Genomic DNA, 19,898 nt, shown 5'->3' on the forward strand with positions numbered 1-19,898 from the left:
AGATAGAGGTGCTGGGGCGGTGAGAGTATTCACCAGAGACAGAATGGGAAGCAGAACAGGCAGATGGACGAAGTACACTGCTGAGGGGAGCAGCAGGGGAAACAAGAGAAGTCTGCCGCGCCACATGGATCACCTCCAGGGCAGGGGATCAAACTCGCAGTAAAGCAGCCGCTAACCGCTGTGCCACAGGGAGGGCCCCTTAACATTCCAAAGGATCAGAAAAAAGCTCGCAGTCTTAGTTTCAGGAACACCAGCCCTCTCCTAAGACTCCCAAGTGATGGCCATACCAAGTGGCTCAGCAGGATAAAGAGGCTGCCATTGCAGAAGGCACCAGAGCACCTGGTTTTGTCTTCTCTAACTCTAACCAGCCCATTAAGCTCAACTGCTCCAAGTTCCCATTATAATAGGTAGCTTAGTCTAGGACCTGGCTCACATAGCCCCCAGAAGAGTCATACTCTGGAGGCTTAAAATTAATGAAAAAAATCTGGACAGTAGAAATTTATATTAAACTTTTATTAGAACGTTAAGATGTTGCATTTTTCTCAAATACAGGCAACTTACTTTCATATCTTGTTCACCTGAACGCACCACAGACTCTCTACAGTGACTAATCAATAATCAAACCTTGGTTACAATACTACTGCATGTGCTCCTTCTCACTAGTGACTATATAGAGACAATGATTCACATCACCAGGATTCTTAATTTGCCTCTTGTGCTAGACCATGCACAAAGCTCTGGTCAGAAAAAAACATTCTTACACCAAAGCAACTTGTATTCCTCAAATAAATATCAACTTTATTTTTAAACTTTTGAGGGAAAATGCCAACACAAAGCAAGGACAGACCCATCAATTACATGATTGTTTGTGGGAATGCTGGGCTAATACACATTATTATCGGTCAGAGAAGAACGCACAGGAATGCTCACAGGCCCCTGTCACACAAACCACCTTACTACCTGAGCTCTCAGCATCAGGACTGTATTCAACCAACCAAAACCAACCACACTAAGCCGTCAGCAACTTAGCAGAGTTAGGAAGATGATGTTTAGTCAGTCAGCACAGAGAAAAACAGATCAAGAGATCAAGAGCCCAGTAAGAGTGTCTCAGAACAATCAGAATATGTAAAATCATACTTAACTAAACAAACAATTCCTTCACATATTCCCTACCCGAGAAAAGTCAAAATATCACTTGGGCCACTGTGGGTTGCAGGTGATGAGTAAGTTGGGCCACAACAGACTGAAAAGACATCCACAAGAACATGCACACAAGGTAAATAAAGTGAAAGCCCATGAACACTGAGCTTGTCTTTTTCCTTGGAAAAACAACCAAAAAAAAAACAACCCGACCCAAAACAAATTCCAAAGGTGTATCACTGTTGCTCTAAGCTTAGTATACATTTACCCTGGAAGCATGGCTGGTGATATTTTGACTTTGTTTAAATATCAAAAGTAAAGAATATTTTGTTCTTTCAACACCCAAACCAGAGCAGAGAGACAGTAGTAAATTATAAATGTGGATGAAGTAACATCCACAGGACACAAAGATTGGGGGAGGGGGGAGGGGAGAAGGGGTAGGTTTTTGTGTTGTTGCTGTTGGCAGGAAAGCTAAGCAGTCTTAAAGAACATTCTAGGCTTCTAGGTTTGCCATGAGGGGTATCACAAATCCCAAGGCCCACCACCTACCCCTTCTCCTCTTCTCCGAGGGCACCTACCTTACTGTATGTCACTACTGATAAGTTGTTTGCGTGACTGCTGGGGGACAGATTTACAGAGTTCTGTGAGAGTCTATTCTCATCTTGCTCGGTTTGGTCAGGAGCAGGAGCCCATGTATTTTTGCTGATCGAGTCGAACCCGGAACCCCCAGGGTCTTTTAAGTTGTTTTCATCTGATTGTCGGTTCTTTTGGGGAGAGGCAAACGGGTTGAAGTTTCCTTCTACCTTGCGATGTGGCTGTGTGTTGAACTCCGTTTCAAAGGATGACAGCTGCTGCGTAACTCCTAAAAGTCCACCCACCTCCACACTCAGAATCACCCAGATGACATCTGAAACAAAAAGGCAATGCAAGTTGATATTAGGCATATTCTCAATAAGGCAGTCACCACCAAGAACACTAAACACTACCCAACCATAAGTAGAAATGTTCATCTATATATTGGTTTTAAAAAGTTGTGACAAAGTAGTATAGTACACATTTAAAATGTAATGTTAGTTCAAACTAGCATAAATTTAGTTGAGGTCTGTGGTGAGACCCATAAAACTATCTGTACAAAGGTAGTGCTGATGCAGTTAATATATGGAAGATGCATGGCCACATTTGGAAATCATTACTTCAGATAATGATCAATAACAGAAACCTAAAAGTATTTTCCCAGTATTATGAGGAAAACTCAGGGTAGGCATGATTCTTGTGACAAAAAATACTATTAATTACCAGAATTGCAACTTATCAGCCACACCTCACCCTTTTTGGAGACAATTTAGAGTGACTATATACTGTGCAGCCTAACAAATGAATTGTGAAAAAGAGAGCAATTAATAATTATGCCAGGACACAAGTGTAAGCCAGCACTAACCCTGACCAGTTAGGACAGATGTCATCCTGGCTATTTTCCCAATCTATCTTATCAAAAGTGACCAAAGATTTGGTATGCTTCAGACTTTTAAAAATAATCCAATATGATGTCAACATTAGCTTTCTGTCATACAGGGAAACCCTATTATCTACAATGAGCCATAAGAGACATGCTTTTGCTTTTTAAAATATTTAATTTCTTTATTGGTATATATTTTACATCAGGTGAAATCTCCATAGAATTTCCACCTTCAATTCACCCTCGCACCATCACCTTAGTCCTCTGTGCTCTTCCCACCCTAGTTTTGTACCCTACCTTTCCACCTCTCCAGCAGAATGTCTCTGATTTGTAGTTATCTAATTATTTTTGTTTAGTTCTGTTTTTTCTTTTTAAACTATTTTTTCCCCGATTCCTTATTTGTGAACCATAGGAGGCTTGTTTTAAAGGATGCACAACAGATCTTTTGGTCATAATTCAGTTCTTTATATCCTCAACTGCCAAAGTTATAAATTCAAGTAGAGTAAGAAAATAGCAATTTCCTTTGATATTTAGCACCTCAATTCGGAGAGCAGTGGCATCTTTCCTATTAGAAGGGTTTCAAAAGCAGCAGCAGCAAAAAAAAAAAAAAAAGGCCTAGAATTCTTAAGTTTTGACCCTGCTGAAACAAAAATGAAAAACTGTCTGTGCTCCTAAACAACCGATGAAAGGTTGAGAGGAAAAATGTCACCAGTTAGCTGCTTGGCAACATAGATAATGTCAATATATAAACTGAGAACAAACAGACTAAAAAGGATAGTGAAAGAAATAGTGGGAAACCATTTTGGGCTTTTCAAGTTGGGCTGTGAGCCTAAGGCTTACAGAATCATATAGCCATAAACACTCAGTTTAAGGTGAATGGTTTGGGAGATGTATTAAGACTCACAGTTATGAGCCAGAAATCTAGTACGTAGAGATACAGTGACATCTGCTGTTCACTTCTGAAATCAGCAATTCTTTTCACCTCTTGAGGAGACTAAATCTACTTAGTAACACTAAGCATGACTCCTAAGACCTGGCATACATTCCAGACACCCTTCCTGTTACAACCAATGTGAATCTGCATGTAAATTAGTACCATAAAAGTTCAACCTACAGATTTAACCCTGTAAGCCAAAATATGCAACATTCATCTTCACTTAGAAATGTGGGACCATATCAGGAACAGTGGATCAGACGACTTTAAATCAAGGCTCAAAGTCGCCTACTAAACCAATATGATGTGGGCCTCAAAGAACAACTCAGTGACGGGCAGCCGATTATCGACATAAGGGAATAATGACATCCCACAACCTCTAGCTTTTAGAGCTAAAGCTTCTTTAGTATAATTCACTGGATTTGTCATACTGAACTCACCATACTCTCTCAATTTTCTGTACCATTCACAGGTCCTACAGAATAGCTATAAAAGGAAGATCATTTAAGAAGTACTGATTCACAAACACCAGTAATAACCACTCCAGTTCTGTTCCTCCAAGGTCATCACCATAATAACATCTCCCCTGATACAACCTGAGCCATCTAAATACTACTACTGGCCTCATACTCCAAAACGTGTTACATTTGTGCACTGTGTGCGCACATGCATGTGCTCATGCATGCATGCATATGCATGCTTAATCAAACAAAAAAGGATAGATGGCCTGATGCGTATGCTTCAGAAAGACCAATCATTTGCAATTCTTGTCAGAATATCTTGGTTACAAAGATCTGAAACTGCAAGCCAGATCTATCTTACTACCTGTAATAAAACCCTACCTGTAAGGAATCTTTGGGGTCATCCCATGGAACCCTGCTTCACTTTCTAGGTAAAGTTCTGCAGTCTGGAGAAAGTGATAGGCCAAAAGTCAAACTTTAAGTTTAAAAGCTGACCTACATGACAACTGAGAACTCTCAGCTTTATAGTATAGCTTTTTAAACTCAGGTGTGTTTCTCCCCAACAGGATCATTGGAACCTAAATACCAGGGCACTAAAGCTAAAGTTAAGTTGATCTTAGGTCCTATGCCATAAATACATGATCTTTGGCACCCTAAGAATGGGCCATTAAGATGGCCCACAAAAAAAGCAGCTAGGAAAGTAGACTCAAGAGCCAATCTCATACAGTCAGGACTCAGTGAGCAAATGGAAAATTTTAGATTGTCTGGCTTTAAGGTGATTGTCTTTTAGAAGATCTTCAGCCAGGACTTTCAAGCTAGAAGACACTACAAATATTTCATTCAACTTGTTCCCTTTACATACAACAAAGCCTTTAATAAGGATAAACTTCCTTTTGCAGAAGAGTATAATAAATTACAAAAGAGAGAATGTAGCTTGTTTTTATTATGTAGATTATCAAGAAATGCAAAGTTTAAGAAAATATCTTACTTGAGCTCAAGTAAATAATTTTAATGAATCATGATGACATACCAAGACACCTCAGGTTATGCTATTGATGTTAAAACATATGTACACACCTAAAAGCTAGCACTGCAGGTAAAATCACAAGATAATAAACACAACAAACATCCATGACTTATCCACTAGAACATAAGTGTTAAAAATTGGCCCTCCCTGGTGGCGCAGCGGGTTAAAGCACAGCACTGAGAATCTAAAACCGCTTCCGCATGAGTTCGATTCCCGCCTGCCCTGGAGGTGACCACATGGCGTGGCAGACCTCTCCTGACCCGCCCGCTGCTCCCCTCAGCAGTGTACTTCGTCGATCTGCCTGTTCTGTTCCCCACTCTGTCTCTGGTGAAGCCTCTCGCCGCCCCTGAGCTTCTGGCCTGTACCCCAGTTCTGTATGTACAAATAAATAAATCTTTAAAAAAAAAAATCACCACAATATTCAAAATGGTAAACATATTCTTGTGGGGAATGTGAGTTATAATATAAGGACAGCATGGGCAAAGGAATACAGGGGTTGAACAAGTAAGTAAATGGACTGTAAGTGCTGGGTATTAGGTCTCACTGTCAAAGGATATTACAAATAAACATGAAATGAAGGCATTCTAAAATGAACACTGAGCTAAGATTAAAGTTAAAGAAATCAATAGAAACTTATGTTTATGTTAATATATGTAGATGAAGTATATATACAAGGGTTAGTCTGCACATATGCGACCCATATCATAAAATATGATCAATCTTTCTGAAATAAATCTCACAAAGAAGGTGAAAAGCCTATACAAAGAAAACTATAAAATATTGATTAAAAAAAATAAAAGATCCAAGAAATAGAAAGCCATTCCCTGCTCATGGATCAGCAGAATTAACATTATTAAAATGACCACTCTACCAAAAGCATTTACACATTCAATATAATTCCAATAAAAATCTCAATGGCATTCTTAAAAGAAATACAACAAATACTGATGAAATGCTATAGAACCACACACACCCCCACGCACACCCCCCCCCCACAAAACCACCAAAGTGGTTCTTTGCCAAAGTGCAAAAAAGAACAGAAGAATGGAGGTATGACAGACACTCCCAGACTTTAAGCTACAAATATTACAAAGTCATAATAATTAAAACAGCATGGCACAGGAACAAAAACAGGCACACAGATCAATGGAACTGAATAGAAAACCCAGATATAAAGCTGTACCTATACGGACAACTAACTAATCTATGATCCAAGAGTAAAGAATATGCACTGGAACAAGCACAGTCTCTTACAATAAATGGTGCTGGAAAAACTGGATCACTACATGCCAAAGAATGAAATTAGACTACTACCTTATACCATACACAAAGATCAATTCAATTTGGATTAAAGACCTGAAAGTAAAGGCCTGAAATTGTACAATACATAGAAGAAAACATAGGCAAAACACTCCATGGCATAACTCTTAAGAAACATCTTTACAGACTTGTCCCTCAAAACAAAAGATATACAGCTGGTACTACATTAAACTAGAAAGTTTCTATACAACAACAGGGACAATAACCAAGATGAAGAGATACCCCACAGATTGAAAGAAAGCATCTTTACTCCACAAAACTGATAAGGGACTGATATCACGGACCTACAAAGTGCTTACATAGCTCAACAAAACAGAATAAAGAATCCAGTCAAAAAGAGGGCAGAACGGGCCCTCCCTGGCGGTGCAGCGGGTTAAAGCACAGCACTGAGAGGCTGGGGCTGCTTCAGCATTGAGTTCGATCCCTGCCTGCCCCGGAGGTGACCACATGGCGTGGCAGACCTCTCCTGGCCCGCCCGCTGCTCCCCTCAGCGGTGTGCTTCGTTGATCTGCCTGTTCTGCTCCCCACTCTGTCTCTGGTGAATCCTCTCACCCTCTGCATCTCTGGCCTGTACCCCAGTTCTGTATGCATAAATAAATTAATTAAAAAAAAAAAAAAGGAGGGCAGAAGAGCTAAAAGGACACCTCTCCAAAGAGGAAATGCCAATGCCCTGTTATAAGCACATGAAAAAATGTCCAACATCAATTATAATCAGGGAACTATATTAATTGCAGCACTATTTACAATAGTTATGATACAGAAACATCTTAAATGTCTAAAAACAGAGGACTAGATCAAGAGGATATGGCATATATACAATGAATACTATTCAGCAATCAAAAAAAGATAAACTGATACCATTCACAGCAACATGGATGGAGCTGGAAGGGATTATGCTCAGTGAAATAAATCAGAAGAAAAAAAGAAATCAGATGGTTTCATTTGAATGCAGAACACAGAGAAGCCATACAAGGGATCAGAAAAATAAAAAGAACTAGGAGACAAACTATAAAATGGAGACATTCAGCAGGAGAGGAGGGAGAGGGGTCAAACCGGAGGAATTAAAAAGAGTTCATGGTGATGGCTCATCGGTACCTTGGTGGTAATAATTTTATAGGGGCAAGATTTGAGAGGATAAATCAAATATTGTACAAAAAAGAACAATGACATCAACATATATAAAGAAGAAATTTAAAAAGAAGATAAAGGATAAAAATCATTGAATTGTTATAAAAAAAAGAAGTAGTTTTAATTTCTTTTCAAAGGCCAGAATAGGAAAAAAAACAAATTAATTTTACACTGGCAACATTGGCAAACAAACTACTTAATCAAGCGATAAAGGTTAACATCACCAGTGATGTTATATAAACACCAGGTGCCTCCTGACAGGGCATGTCACCTAGGTAGTATTCTTCTCCAAGCCCTTAACATTGGCCTAGTCATGAGGAAATCTGAGTAATGCTCATATTGGAGGACATTATAGAGGATACGTGCCAGTATTCCTCAGAACTGTGAGGGACCTTTGGAAAACAGAAAAGGGTCACAGACCCGACTAAGTGTAATATGGGATACTAGATTGGATACTGGAAAAGGGGCCATTAGTGGAAAAACTGATGAAATACAAATAAGATCTGCAGGTTAATTATCAGGAACACATAAGTGTTGGCATCTTCATTCTAACGGGAGTACCAAGATACGATCCTAACAAGGGGGAAGCTGGGTCTCTGTATCATATTTGAAACTTTATTGTAAATCTAAGTTGTTCCCAAGTGAAGTCTACTAAAGAAATTAGTGTCATGTTAGAAAATTGTATTTTCAGGCATTAAGAGGTTAACATTGCAACAGAACCAAAATAAACTATATTCTATGTAGTTACAAAGGAGAGTGCTTTGATTTACAGGGACTGGAGGAGGGGACCACTGCATGCTTCAATTCTTCAAAAGCCCCCAGAAGATCACCTTATCAATTAGGTATATGAATCACAACTATCTGTAGGGAAAGCTCTTTTTCAGAGCAACCCCATCTCAGGAAAGCAGTAAGGATCAGTTAACAATCTTCGAACAAAGGAACAGTAACATCTGCACAAAGAAACCATCGTCTTGATGTGGATGCTGGTATGAGGCTGCCTGACTGATTGCAGAGCATCTGGCCTGCATAAGATGCAAACAGAAGTCACTTAAAGCAAACAATAAACTGTTGCATCAACAATTTCCACTAGTCTGGGCTTCACATGGGGAAAAGCCAGGGAACTTGGGAAAGAACCAATTAAAAATAATCCTATTAAAAAGGACACCTCAAAGTGGTTCAAATTATGGTTAGGACTGAATTCTGGAGGCTAGAACAATCACCTTGGGGTTTGTCCTCAACAGAATGTGCCAGTAGACACAGCCTGGCTTTAGCTGGCATGTACATTATACCATGGAGGTTGTGGGTTCAAATTCTTCCTGAAGCACAATTCATCTTCAAAGCACATCAGAAACCTCATGTTTCCCCTTGAGGATTAAGAAACAGTTGAGTCTGCAGGCTATATGTTCCTATTCTCATCTCTGCAGGAAAGCTGGGGATATGTACTGACTAGTTTCAGTGAGAGGGTCTTGAAGGGAGAGCTTAACCACCGGGAGATCATTGGACTGAAATGTGTCCCAATAGTAAGAAGTGCAAAGGTATTATTATAAGTCTTAAGATCTTTGTCTCTCTCCAGGAAATACCAACACAGCAGTGTGTATGTACCAATGTAGAAAGAAGGCACTTCCAAACTACCCCTGTACTAATCTGCTTAATCTCAACTTCCAGTCCACATTTTCATACTATTTACTCAACACAGTAGTCTTGCTCCCACGACACATGCCCAGGTATTCAAGACACTTTCAATACCTCTCAGCACACCATCTACCATAGCATCTAAGGGGTAAGTGGGAAGAGCCGAGTCCCGGTCATCAGCTCCTTAGGGGGCAGCTCCTGATTCCTGGCCTTAGGCTCCCTCTAGAACAGAAGACTCGTGATCTTGAATAAGGCAGAAGGAATGCTCTCCCCTTCCATACCTATCCTCACTCCTCACTTCATCTTGCCCCAAATATGCAACAGAAATTTTCTTCTTATATTCGGTATGATCCTCAGGAATTTCCTTTTAAAGTACAAATGTTCCTAAAGGAACATATGAAATTGCTTTAACCTCATCACCAGGTCAACCCATAAGCACAAGTTCACACAGGTTTGGAACAAAAATCCAAAGTGAGCACTAGCACCTCAGACAAATTCACTAGTCTGGAGGGAAAACCAACGGGGCTGGGATGAACGGTCTGCGTGGGACAAGGGAGGGAGAAAAGGACTCCTGATGCCCAGGCTCCTGCCTGAGCAGCTGTGTTACTTCCTGGGACCCAGCAGGAGCAACCTATAAAGTGCTACAGTCTCAGAAGACTGGAAATGCTGCCTGGAGGAAGAGGGGCTGGGATGAAAATGTCTAGTACACAGTCCCCATGGTGCGACACACAGAGTCTTGAATCATGCAGGTATCTCACCTCTCCAGTGATGTTGCTTCTGCTTCCACCTCTTCCTTCACCCTCAGGGCAGCCACCAACAGAGAAAAGCCCAGTCCTGCTGCCTCAGTTTCTCTCAGATCTGGGGGGACTCAGTCAGTGCTCAGCTCAGACAAGGGGAGTTGAAGGTTCTGAGCACTGGTAGCTCTGACCAGACCCTTTCTGTCTCCCCCACTCCTTTCCCTGTATTGAAAGCAGTTTTTAATTTCTCTGAATGAAGAACCACCACCTTTTATGTCTTCTCACATTCCTTTCCCTAAGATCCCTCACCTCCAGGCCACCAGTCTCTAATTATCATGGCAGTCCTGTGTTTAGCTTTAAGTGCACAAAAGATAGTGTTTCCAGTGGCTTCAGGTATGACGATCAGGTAGCAGGTGAGACCAAGTACTCAGGAATTCCCTGGTCTCCACAGGCTACCCACTAGCTGAACTGTCTGAGCCAAGTCCCTCCTGATGGGCAAAAGCCTCAAGTAAGCAGTCAGTGGAGGCCCACAGACTCCACAAAAAAGGGCTGGGAGCTGGAAGGATTTGGAGACAGGAAATAAAATGGAATGGGAACCTAGAGGATAGAAATTAGAATTCAGAATTTGGGTTTGAACTGCAGAATTTGGAATACCAACTTGACAAAAGACCACCTGGGGAGGGATTTCTAATACAGAACAGCTGAAGAGAGGCTCATTGGCTTCTCCTTCAATGAGATGAGAACGTGAATGTGAAGGTACATCCCTTCTGCCCTGGGTATCTCTTGCCCTCCTTTCCTCTCTCCTGAAAGCAAAATGCCAGGCCAGGGCCTGTATTTCCCTCACTTGCATTCTTTTTCTTCCTCTTCATATTCTTTTCTTTTTTCTTATTATTTTATTTATGCATACAGAACTGGGATACAGGCCAGAGATGCAGGTGTGGTGAGAGGATTCACCAGAGACAGAGTGAGGAGCAGAATAGGAAGACTGACAAAGTACACTGCTGAGGGGAGCAGTGGGTGAGACAGGAGAGGTCTGCCACACTATGTGGGTCACCTCCGGAACCCAGGATCCAGCTCCCACTGCGACTAACCTGCAGTGCTGCATCCTAACCCGTAGTACCATCTTTCATATTCCATCAGCCCAATTCTCATTCTTCTGGGCGTGTGTGTGAGACAGGGTCAGGGTTATGACCCTCACACACATACCTCATGACCCGGGTAGTTTGATTCTGTTCCCCTTTAAGAAAACTTGTGTTAAAGCTGCTGACGAAATCAATTAAATATTTACTATTTAAAAGAAAAGTGAGCACTGGAAGTCTGGATGAGATGAGACAGTGAAGGGCTGCTGGAGCCCAAAATAGGGAGGGGCCCAGAAAGAAAAGTTGAAGTGGCAACCACAAAGAAATTATTCCTACAATTTTTCCAAACGATGACCTATTTAAAAATTATGATCTTTCATGCTTAGTGAGATAAGCCAGAAAGAAAAAGAAAAATACCAGATGGTTTTGCTCATAGCAGGAGTATAATGGACCAGGCGAGAAAATAAGAATAACGAACAGTCATATACCAGAGACATTTTGTGGGGGTGGAGTGGGGAATGGGATCAAAAAGGTGGGGTTAAGGGAAGTGCACGGGACTATGGTGATGGCACATGGGTGACTCGGTGATGGGAAACCCACGGGGATTACAATTGAGATGAAAAAAAAATGTATAAAATGATGTAAATATAAACTATTATATTTTTTTAAAAAATATGATCTTTTGCTTTAAGGGTGCAGGTGTGTGTGTGTGTGTGTGTGTGTGTGTGTCTGTGTGTAAAATTCGGAGCACATCAATAATTTAATTTTTGTATTTGCCTCAAGTCTTAGGAAACAAGGATCCCTACACTTCCCATGTCCAATAAGTTAGCACCATAGAATAAAAGAATAAATGAAATAAAAGATGAAAATTAGCTCAGAATGAAAAAGAAAACAACAACAACCAACTCTGTTATTATCTGGGTTGAGAGGACAGAGAGAGATAAAAAGAGGTGTAATGTTAACAGGAACATTATTTTTCTCAAAGTCATGTAGTAGTTGTAAAATGCTTCAATGACCATCTCTGGGTTTCTACTGCTTATTACCCCCAAAATCATATTATAACCATCACTCACCCAGGATATCCCTGCCTCACCTCTTTATAGCACCAAGCTCTAATTAATCCTCTCTTCTAATCATGCCTCTGAAATAGCAGTCAATCCAAAATTGATTTCCACCTTAGAACCTCCTCCAGAAACCCAAAGCTTACAAATGCCACTTCCCTCCTTCCCCTCCTTGCAGAGCATTCCACAATTCCTCTGGAGGGCCTTCCCTCATAGCATTATGTCAATAAATCTGATTTTGTTGGGTTTGTTACAAGTGATGTTTAAACCCAAATGCCTTCCTCTCTTCCTCCTCCCAGCAGAGACTCCAGCCCTTCCTACTAATCTTACCTTTTTGCAGGAATGACAGCCCTCCTTTGAAGTGAACTCAGCTGGCCCATACATCAGCTGATATCATTAAGGAGAGGTGCATTCATTCAATGATGAAGGGGTCAGAGAAAGAATCAAGAGCAGTCACGAGACTAAAGGAAAACCATGAGAGTATGATGCTCCAGAAACCTAATGATAAAAGTATTTCTGGAAAGAGAATCATCAGTTGGGTTGAGTGTTGCTTATATAGCAAGTTTACTTTATAGAGCAATGTACTAGATATAGTACCATGAAGATCTGGTGACTTTAACAAGAAGTTTCCAGCCCTCCCTGGTGGCACAACGGGTTAAAGGGCAGCACTATGAAGCTAGCCACAGCCCACCCAGCATGAGTTTGCTGGAGGTGACCCACATGGCACGCAGACCTCTCCTGTCTTGTCCTCTGCTCCCCTCAGCAGTGTACTTTGTCAATCTGCCTGTTCTGTTCCCCACTTTGTCCCTGGTGAATCCTCTCATCACCCCTGCACGTCTGGCCTCTACACCAGTTCTGTATTCATAAATAAATAAATCTTTTTTTAAAAAAGGGCAGTTTCCCTATACACAAACAACCAATCAGAAGAAACAGAATAAAAAAAAATCCATTCCCTTTTCAATTAAAACAAAAAGAATCAAATACCTGGGAATCAACCTAACAAAAGACGTAAAAGACCTATACAAAGAAAATTACAAACAAAACACTATTAAAAGAAACTCAAGAAGACACCATGAAATGGAAATGTCTTTCCCCTGCTCATGGATGGGGAAAATTAACATCATCAAAATGGCCATCCTACCAAAAGCAATATGTAGATTTAGCACCATATCAATAAAAGTCTCAATGACATTCTTCAAAGAAATAGAAAAAATACTGATGAGATTCATATGGAACAACAAAAGACCTCGAACAGCCAAAACTCTCACGACTAGGAAGAGAATGGAGACATTACAATCCCAAACTTCAAGCTATACTACAAAGCCATAATAATCAAAACTGCATGGTACTGGAACAAGAATAGGCATACAGACCAATGGATTCAGATAGAAAACCCAGATATAAACCCACAGGTTTATGGAAAGCTAATCTTTGACAAAGGAGCAAAGAAGATACAATGGAACAAAGAAAGTGTGTTCAGCAAATGGTGCTGGGAAAACTGGGAAGCTACATGTAAAAAAAAAAAAAATGAAACTAGATCACTACCTCTCACCATACACAAAAATCAACTCGAAGTGGATTTAAGACCTAGACATAAGAACAGAAACCATAAAATACCCAGATGCAAAGAGGGACCAAATACTACACAACATACACTTCAGCAACATCTTTAAAAATAGAGCACCCAATGCAACGATAGTGAAGGCAAGGATAAATAGATGGGACTACATCAAGTTATATAGCTTCTGTACAGCAAAAGAGACATTACAAAAAAGACATTCCACTGATTGGGAAAAAATTTTCTCACATAAAACTAGCGATAAAAAACTGATCACAAACGGGGGGTGGGGAGGGAAGTGCACAGGATTATGGTGATGGCACACGGGTAACTTGGTGATGGGAAACTTGTGGGGATTACAATTGAGATGGGAAAAAAATGTACAAAATGATGCAAAAATAAACTGTCATTTAAAAAAAGATTGATCACAAAAATATACGGAGAACTGATGAAACTCAACAAAAATAAACAACCCCATCAAAAAAATGGGCAGAAGAGCTACAAAGACACTTCTCCAAAGAGGAAATGCAGATGGCCAACAAGTATATGAAGAACTATTCAACATCACTTGTAATAAGGGAAATGCAAATTTAAAACCACAATGAGATACCACCTCATCACAGTGAGAATGGCACATCTTCAACAAACAACTAGCAACAACAAATGTTGGTGAGGATGTGGAGAAAAAAGAACTCTCCTGCACTGCTGGTGGGAATGCAAACTAGTACAACCTCCATGGAAAACTGTTTGGAGGTTCCTCAAACTGCTAAACATGAAGCTTCCCTACAACCCAGCAATCCCAGTCCTAGGTATCTACCCAAAAGACACAAAAACACTGATTCAAAAAGATACCTGCACCCCCATGTTACTGCTGCTTTTGTCACAATTGGAAAGACATGGAAACAGCCCAAATGGATCCAAAAATGGATGACTGGATTAAAAAGATGTGGTACATATACATAATGGAATATTACTCAGCAACCAAAAAAAAGAAACAAGTCCTTTGCAGCAACATGGATGGAACTGGAAACGGTCATGCTTAACAAAAGAAGCCAGAAACAAAAGGAAAATACTGGATTGTTTCTCTCATAGCAGGAATATAATGGAACAGGGGAGAAAATAATGATAATGATGAACAGCTATATACCACAGACATTTTGTGGGGGTGGAGTGTGGAATGGGATCAATAACAGTGGGGGGAGGGAAATGCACTGGACTATAGTGATGCACATGGGTGATTTGGTGATGGGGAGCCCAAGGGGATTGCAAATGAGATGGAAAAATGCACAAAATAATGTAAAAATAAACATATAGATATAAACATATATACATATATATATAAAGGGTAGTTTCATAATAGTGAGATAATAAGGCCCATTGTCTTTTTTTTTTTTTAAGGAATTCAAACCCTATCTTTGATATAGTTAAAGTGTAAAATAGTATAACTGATCGTGATTGGTTACCCTTGGTCAAAGCTTTTCATACTTGAGGTCTCTTACAAAACTCTACATAATTGTGCTCTCTCCCCCTTTCCTAAAAGGGTTTCATTTCTGCTTCAAGAGCTACTCAAGTCAGTATCACCTTCCTCCTGGACCAATGCAAAACTAAATAGTTAACCCTTTTCCCTCAACATCCTCTCCAAAGTGAACTACATTTGCTCCTCAGTTATCACATTCAAAGACAGAGCTTCTTAAATATTACTTTATTCTATTTTTTAATGCACATTTTTTCATTTCTTTGAGCTTTTTTTTCATATCTTTCCCAACCACCCCTTCCACTTCATTACAAATTGCAGGCCTGCCAAAATATTTTCTCGCTCAAATCTGGGCACACAACTTTGGGTACACAAAGAGATGAAGCAGGTCTAGCAACATCTATACAAAGAAGATCTTAGGCCTCTCTCATAGCCATATGGACTTCTCAGTTGTAAAAAATACTCAACCTCTACTGTCAACATTCCAAATCCAAATGGCACATTTGTTAAAATCACTGAACCTACACAAACACATTATCAACCTAAATTCATACTTCACATTAGTGTTCACTCTTATATAGTCTATGTAATTTGATAAATGACATACTATGCATGTCACACAGGATAGTTTCATTGCCCTAAAAAGCCTTTGTATTCTGCCTGTTTATGTTTTCCTCCACCCAACTCTGGGTAATTAGTGATTTCTTTCATTGTCTCCGCAGCATGTATATAGCTGGAATCATACAGTATGCAGCGGTTTCAAATAGGCATTTTTGTATGTAAAAATGTGCATCTAAGGGTCCTCTATGTTTTTTAATAGATTGAAAGCTCATTTCTTTTCAGTGCTAAATATTATTCCTTTGCTTGGCTGTACCCCTGTATATATCCATTCACCAACTGCTGGACCTTTTGGTTGCATCCAAATTTTGGCAATTATGAATAAAACTGCCATAAATGTGATGAGTATTTTAGCTTTGTAAGAAACTGTTGGGCTGTCTTCCAAAGTGGTTATAACATTTTGCACTCCCATCAGCAATAAATGAGAATACTTATTGCTACATATACTTGTCAGCATTTGGTACTGTCAATGTTTTGGAATTTGGCCATCCTAATAGGTATGCAGTTGTATCTCATGTATGTATTTATATATTTATTTTTAATATTTATTTATGCATACAGAACTGGGGTACAGGCCAGAGGCTCAGGTACAGTGAGAGGATTCACCAGAGATAGAGTGGGGAGCAGAACAGACTGACTGACAAGTACATTGCTGAGGGGAGGGAGCAGCGGGCGGATCAGGAGAGGTCTGCCATGCCATGTGGGTCACCTCTGGCCAGGGATCAAACTCGTGCTGAAGTGGCTTTAGCTTCATTAATTAGTGCTATGATTTAAACTGCTGTGCCACCAGGAGGGCCTTCATTTATTTTTTATTTCCCTCATGACATAATATGCAGATCATCTTTTCATGTCTTTCTGCCATCTGTGTATCTTCTAGGTGAGATACCTATTAAGGTATCTAGCCCATATTTTAATTGTGTTGGTTATTTTCTTTTATGTTTTGTATATTTTGGATATTAGCCCTTAATAAAATTTGTCTTTTACAAATATTTTCTCTCAGTCTATGGCTTATCTTCTCATTCTCTTAAAGATCATCTTTGAAGATTACCTTTGTTACTTCCATTTGACCATACTCTAATGAATAGTTTCCTGAATTCTGTGATTTGTTCTATCACATTAGTCAAAACTCTGGTTTGTAGTCAGTCAGTCAGAAGCCCAGGTATAAATAAATTGAGCTTATAACTAGCACCTGATGTCTGATGAGATGCGGTTCACAGAAACTGCCAATCTATAGTTGGTTGGTTAGAAGCATGTATACCAAACTGGACTGCGTCTGCTGTCTGAAGAGGAGGGCAGTCCTTAACCCTGTGTAATCTAAAATGGTCTTCAGGTAGACAGAGTCAGAATTCAGCTGAATTCCCAGACACCGGCAGGGTGTCCACCATGTTAAGATGTCCTGCTGGTGACTAAGAATTGCTTGTTGGTGTGGGATGGTCTTCATGCACACACTCATGCTGAATTTGGGTCCAGGAACCTACTCAGCACCTAACAATAGGTTTCAAAATACATGAACTCAACACTGACAGACTGGAAGTTGAAATAGCTAATTTTGAAACTGTAGTTGGCAACTTTAATGCTCCTTTCTTTTAGAACTAATAGACACCCTCTCCCCCTCAAATCAATAATGATATAGAGGAATTCAACAACAGCATCAACCAACTGTATTTGCCATTTACAAATCTCTCTACTCAACAATACCAAAATACACACTCTTTTTATGTACAACTGAAATACTGACAAAGTTAGACAATCATCTCTTAGGTGGTTAAAAACCTCAATAGATTTAAAAGGACTGAAATCATACAAAGTACTTCCTTTAGCCACAAAAGAATCAGACTAAAAATCATTAAACAAGATTAACAGAAAAATCAAACACTTAAGAATTAACACACTTCTATATAACCTATGGATCAAACAGGACTGATTGAAGATAATTAGAAACTATTCTGAACTGTATGAAAATGGAAATTTGTGGTATGCAACTACTCCTTACTTAGAGGAAAATTTATAGTTGCTACAGCCTAAATATATTTGTATGTCTCCCTTCACTCCCTAATTCTTTATACTGAAGCCCAATTCCCACTGTGACTGTAATAGGAGGTGGGGTCTCTGGAAGGTAACTGGGTAGGTCACAGGGTTAGTGTCCACAAGAATGGGGCAGCACCCCAGAAAGCTCCAAAAGAGCTTCTGGCATGTGTGGAGACAGTGAGAAGACAGTCAAGAAGAAAGTTAGCTATGAACTAGGAAGTCCTCATCAGACACCAAGTTTGACATCATCTTGATGTTAAGCTTCCCTGCCTCTACAACTGTGAGAAAGAAGAGAAACTAGAAAAAGAGTACAATAAACACAAATCAAAGAAGGAAATAATAAAGAGCAGAAATCCATGTAATGGAAAATAGAAAAATCAATGAAACTAAAGCTCATTCTTTGAAATTATTAAACACAGAGAGAGGACATAAATATAGAGAATAAAATAGAGGGATTATCACTACAGACATAGAAAGTATTAACGCGATAAAGGAACAACTCTATATAAATGAATCTATTAATTTTATGAAAAGAACCAAATCTTTGCAATTTCCCAGTCACTCACAATGAAATAGGTAATCTGAACAGATCAAATGCTATGAAAATAAGCCAAATTAATAATTAAAACCCTTCCAAAAAAGAACCCTGAAGGCCCTGATGGTTTTACCAGCAAATTCTTTGAAAAAAACACTACCACCAAAATTCTATAATTTTTTTTCCTATATAATTTCTTATAGAAAGTAAAAAAGGTTGGGGCCCCCATGGTGGCACAAGGGGTTAAGACGCAGCACTATGAAGACATCTGTCACTGCAGCATGAGTTTGATCCTGGCCAGGGAGATGACCTACAAGGTGTGGCAGCGCTCTCCTGACCTGCCCTCTGCTCCCCTGAGCAGTGTATCTCAGTAGATCCTCCTGTCCTGCTCCCCACTCTGTCTTTGGTGAATCCTTCCACCTCCCTCCCTACACCTCTGTCCTTTACCCCAGTTCTTATATGCATAAATAAATCTTTAATAAAAAAGAAAAATGGCACAGTATACTAAAGTTTACAGAGCTGTACTGTCTATCAGGGCACCACATGTAGCTACTGTGTCCTTAAGTGCCCAGAGTGACAAGTTGAAATAATATTTTGGCTATATCCACGTTAAAATCAATATATCATAAAGCTCTCTGATTTCTAAATATAAAAGAGAAACTATAAAACTAAAAAGGAAAAATGACTTTAAAATACAAAGCTTATTAACCCACACTAGAATTCAATCACTTTCAAGAATATCTCAAAACAAAGCACAAGTAAAACTCCTCAAAACCCAAAGAAGAAAATAGAAGGATAATGACTACAAAGCAAAATGCAGAGGTTAACAGGCTCATAGCACATTCCTTCCCTGAACTGCATGTTCAATATTGACACTCTCCTTGTAAATAAAAGAAAGTATAAACATTTTAAAGATCAAAGGAGAAAAGAGGGTTTTTTTTTAAAGAAAGTATTTCCCCAAGATAAAGATTATAAAATAAATTTGTTTCTAACTGATAAATATCTTTTCTATTCCAAGGGAAAATCCATTAGAATACTATGTAGCTGGTGTCAAAGCATCATTACAGTAACAGAACACAATTTGCTTTTAAATAAGAAGAGTCCCACCTTCAACTACAAGGCTAAAGGGAGATTGCTAAAACTAAAGTAGCAGTCTATATTCTCAGTAATAATTAAAGAATATACAATGCATCAGAAAAACTAAGGTAAAAGGTAATGCTTAAGAAACCCTATACTTTAAATACTAAGTCATTATGTTAAAACATAATCACACACTTTGGCAGCTTCACACCACAAACGGTTAAGTTAGGTAGTCACTGAGATTTGAAAGGGAATCAATCAGGCTTGCTTCCTAATTTATAAGTGACACTCTCGTATGATTTAGGCTACAATGGTGCCCACTAAAAATTCTCACCACAAAACAATTCAGAAAAAACCCTCAGAATTTCTCATCTGAAACAACTTCACATATATGTAAACATTTCTTTTGGGAAATGTATTTATCTTATTCACTGTAAAACTTGCTTTTCTCCTCATTTTAGCATTTCTGAAATAAAAATTTAAATATGTTCATTTGATGTGGTAACTGCTTTCCTTCAGAACAGTAACCATTACTCCAGTGGTGCATGTGAAAATTACTGTCACATAACAATGAAAGAAGTGCAGTAAGATTTATATGTAAATGCTTTACTGTGATAGGCTTCATTATAT

The 19,898-nt window shown here is 39.3% G+C and overlaps 1 protein-coding gene across 3 annotated transcripts in view; it reads right to left on the reverse strand.

Moving 5' to 3' along the window:
• The window catches only part of LOC101629121 (chromosome unknown open reading frame, human C6orf106), a 91,311-nt gene that overhangs the window by 15,599 nt on the left and 55,814 nt on the right, over positions 1-19,898 (reverse strand). For 2 of the 3 annotated variants that reach the window (XM_004673404.2, XM_004673403.2), the window contains one exon: positions 1,719-2,047. In XM_004673404.2, the coding sequence (XP_004673461.1) occupies positions 1,719-2,047 (329 nt within the window). The remainder of the gene's footprint in view (positions 1-1,718; positions 2,048-19,898) is intronic. The other variant, XM_012722481.1, reaches the window with a different exon arrangement.

This window comes from Condylura cristata, unplaced genomic scaffold, assembly GCF_000260355.1.
Source record: "Condylura cristata isolate star-nosed mole 26May11 unplaced genomic scaffold, ConCri1.0 scaffold00001, whole genome shotgun sequence".
NCBI classification, from domain to species: domain Eukaryota; kingdom Metazoa; phylum Chordata; class Mammalia; order Eulipotyphla; family Talpidae; genus Condylura; species Condylura cristata.